A 21,576-nucleotide genomic window follows, 5' to 3' on the forward strand; every position below is an offset into this window, starting at 1 on the left:
CTCAGCAGGCCAGGCAGCATCCGTGGAGAAAAACAGGCGGTCAACGTTTTGGGTCAGGACCCTTCTTCAGAGGTCCTGAAGGGTCCTGACCTGAAACACTGACCGCCTGCTTTTCTCCACGGATGCTGCCTGGCCTGCTGAGTTCCTCCAGCATCAGTTCAGTGTTTTTCATCTAGATTCCAGCATCTGCAGTCCTTTGTTTCTCAGCAATTAACCTACCGCATCATACTTTTTGTAATCTTATCAAAACTGCTCTTAATTCTTACCATGTCCAGTTCACTAAATCATCAAATCCTTCCATGATGGTCTATCATTTACAATTCTGTGCTCATCTAATATAAATTTCTCCATTAAAGTGACGGTGCTTTCAGCTACCAAAACACTAAACTCAGAAATCCAGATTTTAAGAATGCTTTGTGCGCACATCTCTCCACTGCTTTAAACCCAGGTCACACTACCAATTTACACACAAACAGCTGTTCCTGAATTCCTTGATGCAGAACAATTGTTGCCCTGACAACCCAAGAACCAATGATCTCACAACAAAACTGCCACATCACCAACACCAATCCACCAGTAGTCAGCCCTTATACAACGTTAAGCATGTTTATGCTTTGAACCTTGACCATAAATAGGGAAAATTGTTAAAATTAGGCACCCATTACCAAGTATCCCACAAATTATTCCATGCAAACACCATTGTTCCTCTATTGCCCATAGGAAATTAAGCCATAAAAATCCATGAATGGAACCTTTGAAGTAGCTTGTGTCACTATTGTTTGCCACAGCAGAGGGAGCGATTTCAGAAATATTGTATAGATACCCGCTAAAAGGTAAATAGCATCTTCACACCTTGGCATGATGCCAGTTGTCACTTTTTTTTAAAAGAAGGAACACTAAATGATATCCTTTTGGATTATCGATACTTGCATGTTTCGTTGAGTGCCAGAAGTTGAACAGTTGGTTTACTAATTAGTGAACTCAGAACCAAGCATATAAGGTAGTAACAGCTTTATCTAATCATGTCTATTCACTCACTGTCAAACTAAACCTAGTCCCACTGTGCTATATAGAACTATATAGAATTGACACAAGTTTACATAGTGGTGGGTGGTCAAAATGGAAATATCAGCCATGGTCAGTGTGGTCTGTAGGCAGATTCTGTCCTACATTTAGACAGCCTGTGACAGCTGTTTGCTGCCTAAATTCACATTTCTGGTCACAGTCTAAATAAAAATAAACTCTGCTCCTGAAACCACATGACACACAAGAAGAGAGTTCAAAGACATTTTAGCAAGAAAGTGCTGCAATCTGGTGGGCAGTTTGCCAATCTCAGAGGGTTACACAATTAACTTCAGTGTGTGACAATTTTTGGATCAATTGTCTTTTTTCCCCCTCTTCTGATGCACCATGGTCCTGAAGCTTTATACAAACCTTACCCTTATGAATGGGGAACAGAAAGTAATGCCAGTCATTTCTATATTCTAATTACCAATCTCAACCATAACATAAAACAGCTGGGTACTTTCCACAATAATTACTCAGAAGGTGCTCCAACATATACAGCAGCACTGGGAAAGATCCCCAAGTTATCAACTGCATGGACAAATGAGGAAAATGTGAAATGCGAGTGCACAATTTATTCAGTTTTCCCAAACCATCCTGAAGAAACCAAAACTGAGAATGAGCAGAGATGGGATCATTCCAGAAAGATCAACAGGCCTCAAGAAACAGAGTCTAAGGGGTAATCCAAACAGTCGATTAAGAATATGCACGGGGATTGACAGGAGGCAAAATGTTCCCCATGTAAGTGACCAAGTTTGTTGAAGAACAGCTGACACAATAATTCCAAAGGGAACCGAATGTCTATGAGGATGTCATGCTGTTTAATCAGGCCACTCCACCTCCCAACAATTTTGTGCCCTAAAGCAATTGTACTCTAACCCACGTAGATACTTCAGGCATCCAGCACTCTCTGCAACTCAATAGCGATAAGACTGCAAGTAAAATTATGCGGACTTTTGGATATAATTTTAAGACAATAAGAGCCTGTCTTACAAATTGAATCTTCAAAACTGACTCTCATTCAGACCGAAACTACCGTACTTGTCAATGCCATCAGAATATCTGCAAGGAGGGAATGAAATACAAATGAAATGTACAAATCACCTCTGTCCAATTGTGCAGAGGTCTGGGAGCAGAGAATAGCACTAATAATAAAAGAAGCATCACTGGAAACAAAGCAAGACTGTGGCCATCATGCAATAATGACCTGAAATATTGCTGTCCAGTACTCTCACCCATCAGGCAACACTGCCAGAATATTAGCTTGCAAACAGTTTGTGCATTTTGCTTTCTAAATACACAAAGGCAAAACTGTTGTATGGGCAACCACATCACAAAGAACTGTTACTGCTGTTTTTATTCTGCAATATGAAGTGGAATATCTGTGACCAGGCCTAGTAAGTGACACCTGAATAAAAATACTAGACTAATTTGACAAACAAATTAGAGCATGCAGACAACATCATGATTCTCCAACCCCCAGTTCCTTTTGTGCAACCATAGAGAATATAATTCACAAGTCTGACTGCAAGGGAGACAAAAGGATAATCTCATTTCTATTCTTAAAGTGAAAAAGGAATGTGGCAGTGACCAACAGCAGGCTGCCAGCTGTTGCAGTAGACTGTAATGGTTTAAGCAGATTTCATTGGCATTGGTAATACTGTGTCAGCAAGTTTAATTCACCAACTCCTGAGGAGGAGAAAGACAGCAGTATTCCTAGAATTTTGCAAATGATCAAAATCCCAACCTTAAACAGTGCTTAATTTTACACAAAGGCTTTAAAATAATTGAGTCAAATGGATATATTAAGAGACCTGGTGAAAGCAGCTTGGTGCGATGGGTGTTTTAGCATCAGGATTAGATCACATTAGGAAAAATGGCCAGATGGAGAATCATTCTGTTACAGCCTGTTAACATCTGAATTACTAACACCATTCCGCAACAGTAAAATTTAATGGAATTTAACAGCTCTTTCACATTTAAGAACACATTGTACAGTTAGCAGTCAATGAGATTACGGCTTTGTAGTCAACCCCAGTGCAGTATTTAAAACAACACTGTAGCACAAGATCAGAAATAAAGTATTCTACGTTTTTAATATTACTAACAGTTTAGGAACTGAGCCAGTGATGGCAACCAATTAACTTACGGCATTTTGCTAACCGAGTCACACTTTATTGTAATATTTCAACTCATTTAAAGCAAATAGGACTAGCTCAGTTAGGCAACTTGATCAGCACCAGCCAGTTGGGCTGAAGGGCCTGTTTCTACGCTTTATAGCTCTATGATTACCAAGATCACCATTCATAAATTGATGTCCATTTGGAGGGTCAAGAAAGGATTTGGTTTTAACTTTGGAAACAGTTGTAGTTAATTTCAAATAACTCAAAAGTCCTAACACATTGCAATGCTGATACCATTCACTAGATATATTAAACTTACTCATTTAATACCCACTAGTCAGAAAAGCTACCACTCTCTTTATTGTAGGATACGGATCAAGTTTCTCACTGAATTAAGCCTGCAAATGCACAATTATGGACTAACACTTCACCTTATGGAGAGATTGGAGTTATTTCAGCCACAGTTATCTATTCTTCAGTACATAAATGATCAGCAGTAGGTGCCTTATGGCCACAAGTGGAAAATATGTACTTATTTCAAATTAAGCGCACACCATAATCCAGATTGAAGATAATAAAAAAGGGACATCGTTAACTGTATGGTTCAAAGAAGAAAGACAAAATGATTTGGGAAAGGAGTTTCACAGCATTGGACCCAAATGAGCAAAGATCCGATCAGTCATTGAATAACAGTGTGCGCACCAATGGCCAAAAAATCACAAATGGACAGTATAGGGTTAGATGCCAAACTGAAGGGAATTACAAGAGATTAAACATCCTCTCACTTTTTTTGTAAATATCTGTATGATACATCAAAAGCTCTAAAGTAGCCACTGCAGACCTGAAAGAATACAAAGTGGGCAGCGGACAATTACGCATTTAACAAGGCAGACAGAGCACTGAACAAATATCCAGCATTTAAAAATACAATTGTTTACATTATAATCGACTTTCAGTTGGTTTGGGCTTGAGGCAAAACTCAGAATGAATCTGAATTACCAAGATTAGAATCTTCTGGCTAACCAAAAACTGCTCAAACAAGCCTCACATTCACTCATAGCATTCAAACAATCTAGCCTCAGATGCAGCGAGTAAACTACCTAACCAACCTTTGAAACAGAAGCAAAAGGATAATATTTAACTGAGCACGTCAAAGTGTTATAATTTATCCATACTTTCTGATAAATACACCTTAATAAAGATATCCACATTTAATAAAAACATATCAGTTTGAGCATGTTTGAACACAATGAGTTTGAGTGCTTCAAAACCCACTAGGTTAAGAAAATTTCAGAGCAGACATTTTGTGTCATCTATTTTGATCATTACTGGAGCAGAACTTCAAGTCGTTACATCAAGAGAAGTTCAAACAAAATGTCCTGCCTGTGAACTGTGAAAAAATGCCTGAAATAGTCAGCACAGGGAAAATTCAATTTGTGTACATTTCCTTACAATTACACATGTTCTAAAACGTTTTAAAATTAGCTAAATTTTCAATGTCGGTAAATTAAGACTTTCTTCCCCCCCAATATCTTAGTTCAACAAAGCCAAAATATCAAAACATTTTAGAAAAACACCAACTAGTCACATGGTTTATGATTCAAACATTTTTAATGGTAGAATTATGGAAGCAAAACAATGTATGCGTTCTGTAAACTGTCAGGCGTTAACTCAGGCTAATAGGATTTAAACCTTAGTCATTTATTTCTCCACTATGTTGCCCAAAATGCCTTAATAAATTGACTGAACAGTTTATTAAAATTTCTATCATCCTTTTAAGAGATATTACAGCCAGAGATTGACATTTTCCAAATATTAAACTGGCATGATGATTCATAAAATCACTGCTACAGGAACATCAAAAACCTCCTACCCACCATCCAGGAATGCAAGATAACAAATCTGACATGATTAATAATATTCACATCACTACCTTGCCCCAAGAGAAAACCCACATTCCATGTCCATCAAATACCAAACCTTCCTCCAATTTCATCTACAGCAATGATAGCTTTTTGACACAAAAAAAAATGCATTCATTCCCAGAAATACAACCATGTTTTATGTAAACCATGTAAAGTATGTTTTATTAATATGACCTTATACCCAATTAGGCCCCTATCACCCACTCCTATAAATATTGGTAGCTTTTAAAGGCCACTGTTAACATTTGAAGGCTGATGTTAAATGCAATTGTAATGCCTTAATTGGATGAAACTCAAAGTCTTGCATCCATTTCATCTGTAGAAGCATTTTACCAAACAGCAATCGTAGGGAAAGACTCTGAAGGTGATGGATCAAAGAGGACAAACTAATCAGGCCAAAACCAATTGGCAGAGACTCAACTGTCCCTAGATCGTCACTGTGAAGGACAGCATTTATTGTCCTTTCCTAATTCTGCCCTCCAATGAGAATACTTTGCTGGGTAACTTTTTTTGGGAGAGTGGGGGGGGGGGAGATAAGAAAGAAGCTAGGCTCATATACACCATTGGTTTTTAGCATGGAAAGCTTAAGACATGAACCAGACGTTTTTAACGATGATCAAATTGCCAGTGGTAGCTTTTATTTCTGGATTTACACAAAATGATAAACAAATCAGCTACAAATTCACTTGATCCTGCGCCACTGTTCAATAAAGTTGTGGCTGATCTCAGCCCGCCCTCAGTTCCCCTTTCCCCATAGCCCTCGATTGTGTCCTCTGCTCTCCAGGGATAGATGATCTACAACCCTCAAAAATTCCTCACCATCTTAAAAAGACAACGTGGACGTGAAAGACTCCAACTGGACTCGTGACTCCAGACAGACAGCAGTGCAACCAGTGCAGCTGACGGGCTCTGAGGACGAGCCAGGCGACCCGGTAAGCGGCGCCACCCTGCCCCCATCCCGGCCGCGGAAGGCCCCGGGGGTTTGTTGGTGTCCACGGGAGAGGGACGGGGGGGAGGGGGGGAGAGGGACGGGGGGGAGGGGGGGAGAGGGAGAGAGCAGTGAAAGATTGTGACATCACCAGTCATGCCGCCCCTCTCCCACAGCAGCAGGGAGGAGCCGGTCCATAAAACAAGCGGCCGCTCCCACACCTGAACGTTCAACTACTGCAGACCCACACCCAACAGGGGCATCAAATAAGGATTTCGGCCATTTAACCCTTTACCTTCCACAACGCCGCAGAGGAACTTCTTCTTGCCGCCGGGAGGCTCCGGCCGCTGCGGCGGCGGCGAGGGGTGGTCGAGGCCGCCGTTGGCGATGACCGGGTCGGCGGCGGCACCCCCCTGCTCGGCGGCCGGAGCCGGGGGGTCGGTGGGTGGGGGGATGGGGAGGCCGGGTTCGGCGGGGGCGGGGGTGGGGGTAGGGCTGGGCTGGGCGGGGGGGGAACAGTCGCCGCCGCCGCCTCCTCCTCCTCCTCCTCCTCCTCCTCCTCCCCCTCCTCCCCCTCCTCCTCCTCCCGCGCCGTCCTCCGGCGGCCCGCCGGGCACTTTGTCCGTCTGCACCATGGTGGCCGGAGGGCCGGGCACCACCGCGCGTCGACCGCCCGCTCGCCGAGTACCACAGCCGAGCTCCGGACACCCGCCGCTCGTCAGCCCTCCTTATTCAGCGGGCGCCAACCGCCGGAGAATTAATTTTAAATAAAAGGGGGATTTTTTTTTCCTCAGAGCGGCCAGCGATCGGCGGCTTCCGTCCCTTGTTGTCCACCAGAGCACTCTGGGATAGCTGGCCCGCCTCTCCGCATGCGCAGTGCCCGCCGCCGCCCGTTCCCCCTACGCGGTCCGCATGCGCGCCGCCCCGCCCCCTCCCCACGCCGCATGCGCGTGGTCGGCGCCGCCCCTCCCCCCCATGCCCGTCTGCCGCCCGCCCCCGACGCCGCGCGTGCGCATTGGCGACGCCCGCCTCGCCCGCCGCAGTCCGCATGCGCAGTGGCTCCCTCCTCCCCCCCGCCTCTGCGACGAACCCTAAGTATTTTTTCACTTGGAACTCATTCCCCCAAAATAATTATCCACATTCTCCCTGAGTTGTTATCCACGGACCCCTGAATGCGCAAAGTCCACCTTTATATTTTAGTGACGAGCTGAGAGGAAATACCGTGCGCATGCGCGTTGTTTCAGGTACTCCGTCGACAGCGACGCTTTTTTATTAACTTTACAACATATTAATATTTATATATTTAATTCAATCACTGACGTATTTTTACTGTCGTTTCGGGCAACTAAATTGTAATGCGAGGCTGCTGGGGGAGGTGGTTGGAGGTGACGCAAACTGCGCAGGCGCGGAAACCGCCCGAAACCAGTGTCAACCGGTTTGTCCGAACTCCCATCTTTATGTGTTGAAGATAGTATTTTCCCTAAGGACGCGTTCGTTATATCAGCGACGGCTGTTTTTGTTTTGAACGATGAGACCTCTGTGGTGGTTTACTGTAACTGGCAGATTGTAATTCCCTCGTCCCCCTCCCCGTTTAGAAAGCTTTCGGTCTGCCCGCCCACAGTGCGCATGCGTGGCGGTTGTCCGTTAGGTTGCCGGCATTCAATGCCGCGCATGCGTGGCAGTTCGTGACGTTGCCGGCATTTAGTGCCACGCATGCGTGGCGGTGGTTACGTGAGGTTGCCGGCATTTAGTGCCACGCATGCGTGGCGGTGGTTACGTGAGGTTGCCGGCATTTAATGTCGCGCATGCGTCGTGGGTCACGGCGCCTGCAACTGGAGATTTAACTCCACGCAGGCGTAGTATTCAGCACTCCCCCCCCACCAACATTCAGTGACCTAATTTTATGAAGCAGAGGGAGGAAGGGGAAAAAAAATTCGCTTAGTTATTATTTAACTTGCTCTTTCAGCAATTTCTATAGCAACTGACCTCGTGATTGTACTGATCCAATCATTAACTTGCTGTGTTTATCAAGAAGTTGTGGTCCGGGGGAACCAGCCTCCATTTAAAGGGGCAATGTCCTGGGTTGAGGGGAAAGATTCAACAAACTCTTTGTGGGAGAAGTCCTAGCTTGTTATCTTTGCAGCAGATTTGGTGGTGCAGCTGGCTTTTTTTTAAAGAAACATAATTTAGAGTTTTTCATTTTTTAAAAATCTCAAAATTAAATTAATTTCAAATGTCCTTACGTTCTTTGCAGATCTGACTTACTTCCAAAGCTAAATCTCTGTCTAATGATATCATTGTAACAATCAGTGCAAATTTACTGTCTGTGAATTATGCACTTTTTTTGTGGCAGAATAAGCTCACAACCTCCTTCTGCCACCCCTCCCCCACCATTCACAGGCATAATTCAGCACATGTGGAAGACCAGGCAGGCATGGAAACATAAGTCCTGGGGGAGAGATGGAACACTGCCAGAATGCAAAGAAACTAGCAACCTTTGGTCATAAACAGTCAAACATACCAGTCAAGAGATACTGAAATAACAATATCAGAAACAGGTTAATGTCGTGCAGCACAGAAATGGGCCCTTCAGCCCACCATGTCTTTGCCAACCATTGCACCTATCTATACTAATCCCATGTACCTGCATTGAGACAATAGCCTTCTATGTGATTCAGGAGAAATGAATAAAGGTGAACATATTTGTCTTATGTCAATTTTTTGTGAAATACAGTTTTTAGCTACAAAGTTAGACTGGAGAAGTTGTGATTATTTCCCTTGGAGTGAAGAAGGTCGAGACAAGAACTTTAGAGTTGTGCAAGTCATGTTTGATTTTGATAGTGTTAAAGAAGATGTTCCCATTAGCAGGTGGTTCATTGATCGGGGGGGACGGACTTAAAACTTTGGGCAATAGATGAAATGGGAGATGTGAGGGAAATTTTTCTTTCTCAGAGTAAGAAAAGGCTTTGTTAAGGGCAGGTCCTGCCTTACGAGCCTGATTGAATTTTTTGAAGATGTGACTAAGCACATAGATGAAGGGAGAGCAGCAGTATATGGATTTCAGCAAGGCGTTTGATAAGGTACCCCATGCAAGGCTTATTGAGAAAGTAAGGAGGCATGAGACCCAAGGGGACATTACAGTGTAGATCCAGAACTGGCTGGCCCACAGAAGGCAAAGAGTGGTTGTTGAAGGGTCATATTCTGCGTGGAGGTCGGTGACCAGTGGTGTACCTCAGGGATCTGTACTGGGACCCTTGCTCTTTGTGATTTTTTATAAATGACCTGGATGAGGAAGTGGAGGGGAGGGTTAGTAAGTTTGCGGATGACACAAAGGTTGGGGGTGTTGTGGATAGTTTGGAGGGCTGTCAGAGGTTACAGAGGGACAGAGATAGGATGCAAAGTTGGGCTGAGAAGTGGCAGATGCAGTTCAACCCAGGTAAGTGTGAAGTGGCTCATTTTGGTAGGTCAAATATGATGGCAGAATATAGTATTAATGGTAGGACTCTTGGCAGTGTGGAGGATCAGAGGGATCTTGGGGTCCGAGTCCACAGGACGCTCAAAGCGGCTGCGCAGGTTGACTCTGTGGTTAAGAAGGCATATGGTGTATTGTCCTTCATCAATTGGGGAATTGAATTTAGGAGCCAGGAGGTATTGTTGCAGCTATATAGGTCCCTGGTCAGACCCCACTTGGAGTACTGTGCTCAGTTCTGGTCCCCTCACTACAGGAAGGATGTGGAAGCCATAGAAAGGGTGTAGAGGAGATTTACAAGGATGTTGCCTGGAATGCGGAGCATGCCTTATGAAAGCAGGTTGAGGGATCTCGGCCTTTTCTCCTTGGAGCGACAGAGGATGAGGGTGACCTGATGGAGGTATTGATCGGGTAGATAGTCAGAGGCTTTTCCCCAGGGCTGAAATGGTGGCCACAAGAGGACATAGGTTTAAGGTGCTGGGGAGTAGATATAGAGGAGATGTCAGGGGTAAGTTTTTTACTCAGAGAGTGGTGAGTGCATGGAATGGGCTGCCGGAAACGGTGGTGGAGTCTGGTACGAGAGGGTCTTTCAAGAGACTGTTAGATAGGTATATGGAGCTGAGTAAAATAGAGGGCTATGGGTAAGCCTAGTAATTTCTATGGTGGGGACATGTTCGGCACAGCTTTGTGGGCCGAAGGGCCTGAATTGTGCTGTAATTGTTTTATGTTCTAGAGTAGTTATGAATCAAAATTCACTGCCTATACAAAATCAATTAGTGCCTTCAAAAGGGAATCAGATAGGTATTTATGAGAGAATAATGTGTACAGTTAGAGGGAGAGAGCAGGAGAAGCGATTGTTATAATAGAAGAGAGCATTAACTCAATGAGGTGAATGGCCTCCTTCTGTGCCTTAACAATATCTGAGGAAGTTATGTCCATATCCCAAAGATTTATATGAAATATAGCACAAGAAAATGATGAGTAGAAAACAAAAAATGCTGTTTCCACAGAATGTAACGTGGATGTGATGGTGGATACTGAGTACGACTCTTTGATAGGATCATTTTTCATCAGTGATTCAAAGTTTGTAATTCAATGCAGGTAATTCCAACTCATTATATCTATTGGGGTAAAACAATCCAGAAATGACAGAATGAATTGAGCATAATTACATTTAATGCAATTGAAAGTGCTGGAGGAACTCAGCAGGTCGAGCAGCATTGATGGGTGGGGGGGAAGGAATTGTCAACGCTTTGGGTCAAAACCCGGCATTGCAACAGTCCTTCCTCCCCCACTCCCCACCACCACTCCACAGATGTTGCTCAACCCACTGAGTTCCTCCAGCAGTTTGTTTTTTCACTCCAGATACCAACATATGTGATCTCTTGTGTCTCCTTTGAAGGCTAGTTGTGAAATGAAGCTTGATCAATGGGTTTCCTTGATTTTCTGCTCAAGGGTACAGAGGAATCAATGGTTTGATTGGAGTCTGTGGTGGAACGCATTGTGAATGGTCTTGCTTTGATAGATAGCATTGTGTTGTCTCTTGCTTCACATTGTTTCATTGAGCAGCAAACTGGACTTCCTGTGGGGACAGCAAAATGATTCGGAACAAGTATCAGGAGTCTCTCTGCACAATCTCCGGATAGTTTCATTGTCCCTGGGGAAATTGTTCATATTGGATGACTCCATCATCTCCCCTGAAATTTCCTGTTGATGAGGTTCATGCTTATTTCTTCAGGGAATGCCAAAACACTTGCAGGAAAAGGCCTTTGCCAGCCATAAGCCTAATGATTGTGTAAACATCAAGGCTTTGATGGAATCCTGGTTGATTCATGACAATGCCTTATCCCTAAGCCTCCGTGCAGTCCTGATGCAGGGTTTCAACCCAAAACTTCAACAATTCCTTTTCTCCTACAGATGCTGCTTGACCCGCTGAGTTCCTCCAGCAGATTGTTTGTTGCTCCAGATTCCAGCATCTGTAGTCTCCTGTGTCTCCCTAAGCCTCTTTGCCAGGCTATACCTTTTACCACTTCCCCTGCCCAGACTGTTATGCTGACAGTGTTTCCTTTACCTGCAAATCACACTTTGGCTGTCTGTCCTCCCCCCCCCCCCCCCCCCTCCCCGTTCTGGTCATGTACCACCAGACTTAATAACAACTTCTACCCCACTGTGATAAGACTATTAAATGGTTCCCTTATACAATGAGATGGACATTGACTTCACGATCTACCTAGTTGTGACCTCGCACCTTATTGCACTGCACTTTCTCTGTAGCTGTGACACTTTACTCTACTGTTATTGTTTTTATCTGTACTACATCAATGCACTTTGTACTAACCCAATGTAACTGCACTGTGTAATGAATTCACCTGCACGATCAGTATGCAAGACAAGTTTTTCACTGTACCTCAGTACAAGTGACAATAATATACCAATACCTTATTCAGCTCTTTCATCTTTCATATAAAATTATTCTGTAACACCCAGACTTGCCACTCCTCCAACTCTGCTTGACCACCATGAAAACGTTCTCGCAGAAATACCTTCCCTGTTTACCTCCTTCAGCCTCTGTACTGAGATCTTTTCATATGCTGAAATTTCAACCTCCGTCTCAATCCACATTGCACTCTGATCTCAGAGTTCACTGTACTCCCTTGATTTCTCCCTCCCTTTAAACATCCCATATTCATGGGCGCCCACTTGACCTGCCTCACTATTACATTCGTTTCAATCACCTTTGGGATGCCCCCACACAACTCTACTTGCTTCTGTGGGCCCACCTCTGGAGAAGGTTCTCTCCCCAACTTCTCTGGCCGGAAATTTCACGTCAGTGATAATAACCCTGATTCTAATGTTGCCATTTCCCTTTTAAGACCACTGATTGAGCAGTAATCTACCTCATACACTTTCTCTGTAGCTACAACACTATAGTCTGCATTCTGTTTTCTTTTTATGACCTCAACGTATTTATGTATGGCATGATCTGCCTGGATGGCATGCAAACAAAGTTTTTCCCTGTATCTCAGTACACGTGACAATAAACCAATGCCAGTACTATGACCATTTTACTGAGCAGCAGTGTGTGTATTCAATCATTAATATTGGAACTAAATTGGAGGTAACATGGCCGTTCACTCATGACATCATTTCTGTAACTACTGATCTCATTTCTCTTTGACTCGCCAATTACCCATTAAATCATTCTCCTCTCTACCCTTGGCCACGCCCCGGTAAAGCCCGCATCACTGCTCCCTGAAGTACAGGCATGAACAGATCTGGGTGTGCTACAAAAAACACCAAAGAGCCCTTCTGATGTTGCCAAAACCACCCTGGTTGGAATGCAAAGCTAATCCTAGCTTCTTTATGGCAAAGTAATCACCCACTCTGGTTTGTATTTCTCCAGTTGTGAGCACAAAATGCAGTACCTCAAATTGGAAAAGATGTAAGCGAATTAATCTAACACTAAGCGACTTAATTTGGAAGGATTGTTTGGGTTCCTGAATGGATGGAGAGGAAGAAGTGAAAGGCTGCATGGGAAGATGTGATGAGAAGGGGAGTGAGTACAGCTGGAAATGGAAGAGCGAACCAGGAAGTTGTGGCGGGAACAATCCCTTTGGAATACTAAAAAGCAGGGAAGAATGTGTCTGTGGCAAGATTGTGTTCAAGATGCAGAAGCTATGAAGGACGACCTGTTCAGTATGGAGGTTGGTGGGATAAACCCATCAGTGTTCCGTGTGGGAAGAGAAAGGGTGGGAGCAGAATGCAGGAAATGCAACTAAATGATTGACAGTTCTGACAGCCAGGGTTGAGGAAAAAGGAAGAAAATTTAAGTGTATTTGTATCGTGATCTGGGTGTCACTGGCAAGGCCAACATTTATCGCTCAACCATAATTGCCCTTGAAATGAGAGGCTTTCTAGGCCATTTCAGAAAGCCAACCACATTAGTGGGTCTGGAGTCACTTACAGGCCAGGTCAAGTAACGACAGCAGGTGTCCTCCCCTAAAGGACACATTCATGACCCAAATGGGTTTTACCAACAATCGGTGGTTCTGTGGACATCATTAGTGTCTTAGAATGATACAGCATTGAAACAGGCCTCTTGGCCCGATGAGACCATGCCAACCATCAAACACATATCTACACTAACCCCATGCTAGCCCTAATTTTATTCTCCCCATATCTCCATCAACTCCCCCCAGATCCTACCTTTCACTTACACAAGGAACAATGAAACAAAGCAAAACTGTGAGCAATTTTGGGTCCTATTTCTAAGGAAAGACGTGCTGGCTTTGGAGACGGTCCAGAGGAGGTTCACAAGAATGATCTTAGGAATGAAAGGCTTAACATATGAGAAGCGTTTGATGCCTCTGGGTCTGTACTCAATGGAGTTCAGAAGGATGAGGGTGGAATCTCATTGAAACCTACTGGATACAAAGGCCTGGATAGAGTGGATGTGGAGAGGATGTTTCCATCAGTAGGAGAGTCTGGGATCTGAGGGCACAGCCTCAGAATAAAGGCACGTCCCTTTAGAACTGAGATGAGGGATTTCTTCAACCAGAGGTTGGTGAATCTGTGGAATTCGTTGCCACAGATGGCTGTGGAGGCTGTCATTGGGTGTACTTAAGGCAGAGATTGTTAGGTTCTTGATTGGTAAGGGGGTTAAGGGTTACAGGGAGAAGACGGGAGAATGGGGCTGAAAAAAAAATCAGATTTGATTGAATGACAGAGCAAGCTCAATGGGCCAAGTGGCCTAATTCTGTTCCTATATGGCCAGATAACCTGCCAATCCACATGTCTTTGGAATATGGGAGGAAACTGGAGCACCTGGAGGAAACCCACATAGTCACATGGAGAACATGCAAACTACACACAGACAGAAACTGAGGTCAGGATTGAACCTGGGATGTGAGGCAGCAGCTCTACCAGCTGTGTCACTGTGTTGCCAAATTGCTAGTGACCAAGGTTTTAGCTAGGTTGTTAATCCACCACTGCAGGTTTTGAGCTCTGTCTCTGGATTGATGGACGATGTTTCTGTATTACAAGTTCGGTAATTTAGCCATCGTTTCACCTCTTAGAAGCACTGCTGTGAAGGATTATCCACAGAACACAAGCAGTGCAAATCCCCAGGCTTTGAGAAAGAGTTTGCATTTCAATGGCACCCTTCACATCCTTTTCAATGTAAAGAAATTATGTTAATATTTCAGGGCAATCAAAGTGGTTGATTCTGCCTTGGAAAGATTGGGAAAATGGAATGGACCCTTTTCAGGAAGCAGTTTGGGCGGAGTTGTAGTCAGGATATTTGTGGGAAACCATGACTGGTAATGCATTTTGGAATGGTATGCTTATGTTTTGAATAAATCACATTTTTTGGAGATTAGCATGATCTGTGGGAAGTCTCCTTGATATCCCAGTCAATGTTTATCCCTAATCAACATGGCCAACTAAAACATATCTAGTTATCACTAGATTGTTTTGCTTGCTGGATACAGATTGGCAGCAACATTTCCTACATTTCATTAGTGAATACCTTCCCAACATTTTCAGATCCTGCATACTGCAGCCGCAGGAAATCTGAAAGGAAATCAGGAAATACTGCAAGTCAGGCAGCATCTGTGAAGAGAGAAAAGGGCTTAACATTTATCAATCACATTTGCTTGCTGTGAACCATTAACATTGTTTATTTCTTTACATTGAAGAGGCTGTGACGGGTGCCATTGAAATGCAAACTCTTGCTCAAAGCCTGGGGATTTGGACTGTGTGTGGAATCTTGGAATTCTACCAGGAGATGGTGCAAATTCCTGAGGACCTGAATGATAACAAATCACTTGCTTTGATTTGATTAGCAGGAGCATAGCAGTCCCTCTTTGTGTTTGGTTGCATGCAAGCTCATCTGACTCCAGCAGTTGAGGACAGATCCCAGTGAGAACAGCCATTTGGCAGATTTACTGTTAAGGATCAAGCTCTTGCACTCGGAGACTGGTACATGAATTGGTGGATGCTGGGAGTTATGTCTACCACTCCTCATGCACTAGCAGGCTGGGACAGCCCAGGTTAGACATAGAGCAATGCTCTCACTACAGTCCCCCTCAAACACTCCCAGTACTGGAGGGCTTCAGCTATAAGGTAGGACTGGATAGGCTGGGACTGTTTTACCTGGAGGGGAGGGGGGGATTACTCTCACTTTAAGTAATCCCCACACACATCCCCAACCATGCCTCTCCTTTCCTTCCCTTTCACAGCCTACCTCTTTTTTTTCCTACCCTTTTTTTCTCTTTGACCCATCTCCCAGTGGATCTGCTCTCCCCTCCTTCCCTGAACCTGCCTATCTCTTACCTGCATCTACTATCACCACCTTGTGCCCACCCCACCACCCCTCTTTTATCCACCTATCACTACTCTGCTTTTCCCTCCTATATATTGGGCTTCCCCTTTTCCTATCTTCAGTCCTGAAGAAGGGTCCTGAGCCAAATTGTTGACCGCCTGCTTTTCTCCACAGATGCTGCCTGGCCTGCCGAGTTCCTCCAGCATCATCATGTTTTTCATCCAGATTCCAGCATCTGCAGTCCTTTGTTTCTCTATTTAGACAGGGTACATGGATAGGGAGGGTTTAGAGGGATATGGACCACATGCAGGGAAGTGGGACAAGCTCAAGTAGACATCTTAGCTGGCATGGACGAGTTGGGCTGCAGGGCCTGTGTTGTATAACTCTAGGACTCTATGAGTGTGTCCTATGATGTGGATCACAGAGGTTAGACACCGTGTAAAACTCCTGCTACACTGCCCCATCAAACGCTCCCAGGGTAGAGATAGCATGAGTCAGATACAAAATAAAGCTCCCTCTGCACTCTTCTGTCATGTACTCCCAGGGCAGGATCAGTACCTCTGTCCCAGTCAATCTGAGGACTGCAGACGTGTAGATTGAAAACAGTGTCACTCCAATGACACACTGTAGAAATGCGGGTAGGCCATTCCTTGCTTTGAGCTTGTTCAATTGTTAATTTGGACATTGGCTGAACCTTGGTTTCCTTAACTCCAGGCCTTGCCCAACAAAGATCCATCACGAAGAAATAGAGATTTTTCATCTCCTTCCTCAGATGCTGCCACACCTGTTGAGAATTCCCAGCACTTTCTATTTGTATTTCAGATTTCCAGCATTTGAAAGGTTTTGATTTTTGAAGATCCATCAATCCCAGAGTTCTCTCTGCTGTGGCCCAGCCATGCAAAGCTCTCTGGGGGAACCGATCTGTTTACATTTTGCTTTTTGTGAACAAGTACTACCTGAATTCAGATCTAACAAATCTCTGTATCATTTTAAACTCCTCAATCGGACCAACCTGTACCGCTCCAAACTCAAAGGAATATAAAATAAATCTATGCAACCTCTACTTATCACAAGATGATTGTAGTGGATGTTCCCAATATCAATCACTTTATTCTGCACTCTGTTATTGTTTTACCCTGTAGTACTTCAATGCACTGTGTAATGAATTGATCTGTATGAAAGGCATGCAAGACAAGTTTTTCACTGTACCTTGGTACATGTGACAATAATAAAACCAATTTACTAATTTAGTTGACCAATGTTAGGAGCAGGGCACTTGACCCTTTGAGCCTGCGACATCACTCAATAAGATCATGGCTCATCTGATTTTAAGCTCAAATCCACATCCCCGCCTATCCCCGCTAACTTTTCACCCACTTGCTTATGAAGTATCTTATCAAGTCGAGCTTATTGTCATGTGCACAAGTACGGTGAGGCACAGTGCAATGAAAAACTTGCTTGCAACAGCATCACAGGCACATAGGTACAGACAACGCACAGAATATAAATTATACATAAAATTATACCATTGAGTTGGGGGGAGGGGGGGAAGACTGCAAAAACAAGACCTTAGCGGGAAAAAAAGAAGCAAAGACGCAATCGAAGACAAGTCCATGGTAGTGCAAGAGGTGGTCTGTAGTGTTCCATTGCTGAGGTAGGGTTAAGGTTGTGCAGATTGGTTCAAGAACCTGATGGTTGTAGGAAAGTAGCTGTTCCTGAACCTTGTTGTGTGGGAAGCCAGGCTTCTGTACCTCCTGCCTGACATTAGCAGCGAGAAGAGGGCATGACCCAGATGGTGGCGATCCTTGATGATAGCTACTGCTGCCGTAAAAATATCCAGACTCTGCTTCCACTGTCCTTTGAGGAAGAGAGTTCCAAAAGCTCATGATCTCTAAGAGAAAAAAAATTAGTTTGGAAGATGTGTGGGCTCAAAGGAGAATAAATTAAAGGAAAGTACCCAAGACAGATTTTACTCTGGCCAGCACCTCTTCTAAGCTTAATTACAGGTGCACTCAGAACCACCTGGGCTGCTTCATTGTCATGTGCACACCTGATGCAGAAAAAGTCTTTAGTTTAAGTGTGATTTGTGCCTGGTTGAACGTACAGAGTGGATCCAACATAGAAACAACCCTCATCCTGATCCACTCCAGCAAAAATCAATTTCATTGCTAAAAAAAAATCAGTGTGATGCAATCCATTTCTACTCCGCTAAATTTAGAGATGTGAAGGTCTTAGAGAAGGCACAGAAAATATCTACTGGAACAGTTCCAGGAATGAAGGATTTCAGCTACAAGGTTAGCATAGAGGATCTGCAATGGTTCTTCATAGAGCAAAGGAGATTGAAAGGAGTTCTGATGAAAGGTTGTCATCTTGAAACATTAACTGTTTCTCTCTCCACAGATGCTGCCTGGCCTGCTGAGTGTTGCTGACATTTTCTGCTTTTAATTTAAGGTTAAGAGGAGATTTGATAGAGTATTGCATGATCACAACAGAGGGAAGCAATCCATGAGTGGATGGTTCAAGTGCCAGGGACTCTAGCTTAAACCTTTGCACAGGGGTGCAAGAGAAAACACTGTGCAGAGAGTATTTATAATTTAGAATTTGCTGTTGTGAACATAGTGGAAACAGAATAAATCAGGGACTTCTAAAAGGAACTGGATAGGCAGTCAAGAAAGACTTGCAGGATCTTGGGCGTAAAGCAGGGAATGGGGCTTATGGGATTGCTCAACTCAGAGATAGCATGGGCTCAATGAGCCGTAACAATTCAACTGTACTTTGTAAGCATTAGATACAGGGTTAACAGCTGAGTATTGCATATCTTGACTCCTATAAGAAAGGCAATGAACTGCCTGTGCCCATTTGAGCAACAGGAGTGGCAGGGACCTTATCACAAGACTCCTTCATTGTCTTTGTTTGGTTCCGGCCTGTGCTGTGATAAACAGCTGACTGGATCATCAGCTTTCAGCTTCCTGTGCAAGCTGCCTTGTTGGCCTTTGCTGTTTTGTCTCTCCAGAGATATCTCAGTTAAAGTATACTCAAGTCTGTCTCGTTGTACTGTTCAGGGTCTAGAGTTAGGAGTGGACCCTAGTATTTTATGACAGCACTATCTATCTGTAAGGACTATCTATACACAGAGCCCCCAAGTAGTGCGTTCAGTTAAATCAGCTCTCAGTACAATGTACTATCCGTGCACAGAGTTCCCAGCTTGACGTGCATTCAGTGCGCACAGATCCAGTGCACCATGCCGTCGGCATGCATAAGTCCAGTGCACAGTGCCATCAGTGCACACAGATCCAGTGCACCATGCCGTCAGCATGCATAAATCCAGAGCACAGTGCCATCAGTGCGCACAAATCCAGTGTACGATGCCATCAGCATGCATAAATCCAGTGCCCAGTTCCATCGGTGTGCACAGATCCAGTGCACCATGCCGTCAGTGCGCACAGATCCAGTGCACCACACCATTAGCGTGTGCAGTTTCCAGAGCACTGTGCTGTCCTTGTACCCAGCTGCCGGTCTAACACACTCTCCTGCACTTGCATCTCCCTATGTGGTGAAGGCTTTGTCCCCTCTGGGTGTTTCTGCCGTGTGTTAGGTAATGCTATGTCTTTAGTAGGCCCCTCACTTGTCTGATGCAGTTCTGGCCGTCTGCCCAAGGCAATCAGTCTGAACAGAACCTTCCTTGTGTCCATGAACAAAATTACTATAAGGTTGATTATCCTCAGGAATGTCTTGTTTGGAATTGGACTGGCCTTGAGAAAAACTGCCTCGACTTTTGGCAAGAAGGGACGGCTGAAAATGATTAACAATCATTTAGAGTTGGGAGAGGAGAGGCTGGAGCAGACGAGATCCACAACCACGGATTCCCATTAGTTCCTGGGGTAGCACACTCTGACTGTGTTCCCTCACATTCTTTCAACTTAACGTTGCGTGTTGCCCTTTTTGTGTTCGAGTCAGAAGGTCATGTGTTCAAGCCCCACTCGAGACCTGAGCACTCAGTTCAGACGAATGTTCCCTGTGCTGCTATGTAGCAGTGCTGCACCTGGAGGGGACTGGTGCTGAGAGTGTGCTGTGGTCTGGGAGGGGTGTTGCTGAGGGGATACAGAGGGAGTACTACTGTGTTAAAATGTGCCCTCTTTCCGATGGACGCTAAACTAAGATTACCCTCGCATGGATGTAAAAGATATTTCAAGAAGTTCAGGCAAGTTGTTCCTGCTGTCCTCAAAAGTATACCCCTTGGACAAAGTCAGTAGTGCTCTGGAAGAAACCTGCCTTCTGGTTGATGTGCTAAATGGGCGTCACAGCAACGTAGATGTGCTGTGCTCCATTTCTGACATTCAGCCCCAATACCTTCAATGTGTATCAGTTACAGCATGTTTGGCACTTATGACAGAGGAAAAATTCCTACTTTTTTATCTGATCATTTATTTTCACATACAGGACGTACAGCACAGAAACAGGCCATTCAGTGCATCAAGTCCATGCTGGCATCTAGGCTCGACTTGAGCCTGCCCCCTGCTTTCCTCATCTCAGTCTCTCAACCTGACCCTCTGTTCCCTCCTCTGCTTGTCTGGCTTTCCCTTGAAAACATCGATACAATCCACCTCCACCCCTCCCTGTGGGAGTGAGCTCCACATTCTCACCGCTCTCTGGGGAAAGGAGTTTCTCTGGAATTCCTGTGGGATTTCTTGCTGACTCTACTGATGGCCTCTGGTTACCCTCTTCCCCACAAGCAGAGACGTTCTCTCTGCATCCGCTCCTTCAAACTATGACATCGCGCCTTGTACACCTTTCATCGACATTTTGCCGTACTTAAATGCAGTCGTGTCTCATATTTTACAACTGTACCTACACTTCATTGGCAGTAAAACAATTGTGAGGAGGTCTGGATGTAATGAAAGGTGCTATAAAATGAAAGTTACTTTTCAGAAGTTTAAGGTGTTGGTACAGGATGCTAGGTTGGAACTTCCTTTCTTTTATCTGGCGTCTTAGTGGATACAGATAGTTTCAGTTGTGATACAAAACTCTCTCTCTAACTTCCCCTGTAGCCCTCCACGTAACTTCGTTTCATGCATTTATCCAGATCCTCTTTGAAAGCTCCCACTGAGTCTGCTTCCAGTGTATCCCTGATCCCAGTTCCCTGCTTTCTGATCCTTCTGATAGTGGAAACAGACTCTCCTATTTAATCAAAGCCATTCACAAGTTTTGAACATTTCAAATGCCACCCCCCCCACCCCATCCTCTGCAGGACACTGGCATCTTTCCTAAAGTGTGACGATCAAAATGGGACACGGCACTCCATTGGTGGCCTAACCAATGTTTTATGTGGATTTGGCACAGACTCCCTGTTTTTCTTCTTTCTGTTTCTGAATCCCAGGATCCCATGTCATGGAGGGATACAGCACAGAAACTGGCCTTTTGGTGTGCTGAGTCCACACCAGCTATTGTCCTCCCATTTTCTATATTAATCCTATACTAGTCCCATTTTATTCTCTCCACATTTCCAAGAATTCCTCTGAGATTCTACCACTCACCTACACACCAGGGACACTTCACAGTGTTAAATTATCCCACCGATCTATACATCTTTGGGATGTGGGGGGAAACCCCCGCAGTCACAGGGAGAACATGCAAATTCCACACAGACAGCACCACAGAAGTCAGGATTGAACCCAGGTCGCTGGAGCTGTGAAACGACAACTCTACCAGCTGCTCATATTTATGACCAATGTGCCACACCATTT

At 44.5% G+C, this 21,576-nt stretch overlaps 2 protein-coding genes across 4 annotated transcripts in view; one reads left to right on the forward strand and one right to left on the reverse strand.

Moving 5' to 3' along the window:
* The window catches only part of LOC127576797 (protein O-GlcNAcase-like), a 41,245-nt gene extending 34,354 nt beyond the window's left edge, over nucleotides 1–6,891 (reverse strand). Inside the window, 1 exon segment of the mRNA XM_052027548.1 lies at nucleotides 6,337–6,891. Coding sequence (XP_051883508.1) covers nucleotides 6,337–6,676 — 340 coding nt within the window. The 5' untranslated portion in view covers nucleotides 6,677–6,891.
* A 213-nt stretch (nucleotides 6,892–7,104) lies between these two features.
* LOC127576798 (LIM domain-binding protein 1) overlaps nucleotides 7,105–21,576 on the forward strand; it is a 79,804-nt gene continuing 65,332 nt past the window's right edge. Inside the window, exon 1 of one of the 3 annotated variants that reach the window (XM_052027552.1) lies at nucleotides 7,105–7,285. The gene's annotated coding sequence lies outside the window, so the exon portion shown is untranslated. The remainder of the gene's footprint in view (nucleotides 7,286–21,576) is intronic. The other 2 variants (XM_052027551.1, XM_052027549.1) reach the window with 2 other exon arrangements.

This window comes from Pristis pectinata, chromosome 12 (genome assembly GCF_009764475.1).
Source record: "Pristis pectinata isolate sPriPec2 chromosome 12, sPriPec2.1.pri, whole genome shotgun sequence".
NCBI lineage: Eukaryota > Metazoa > Chordata > Chondrichthyes > Rhinopristiformes > Pristidae > Pristis > Pristis pectinata.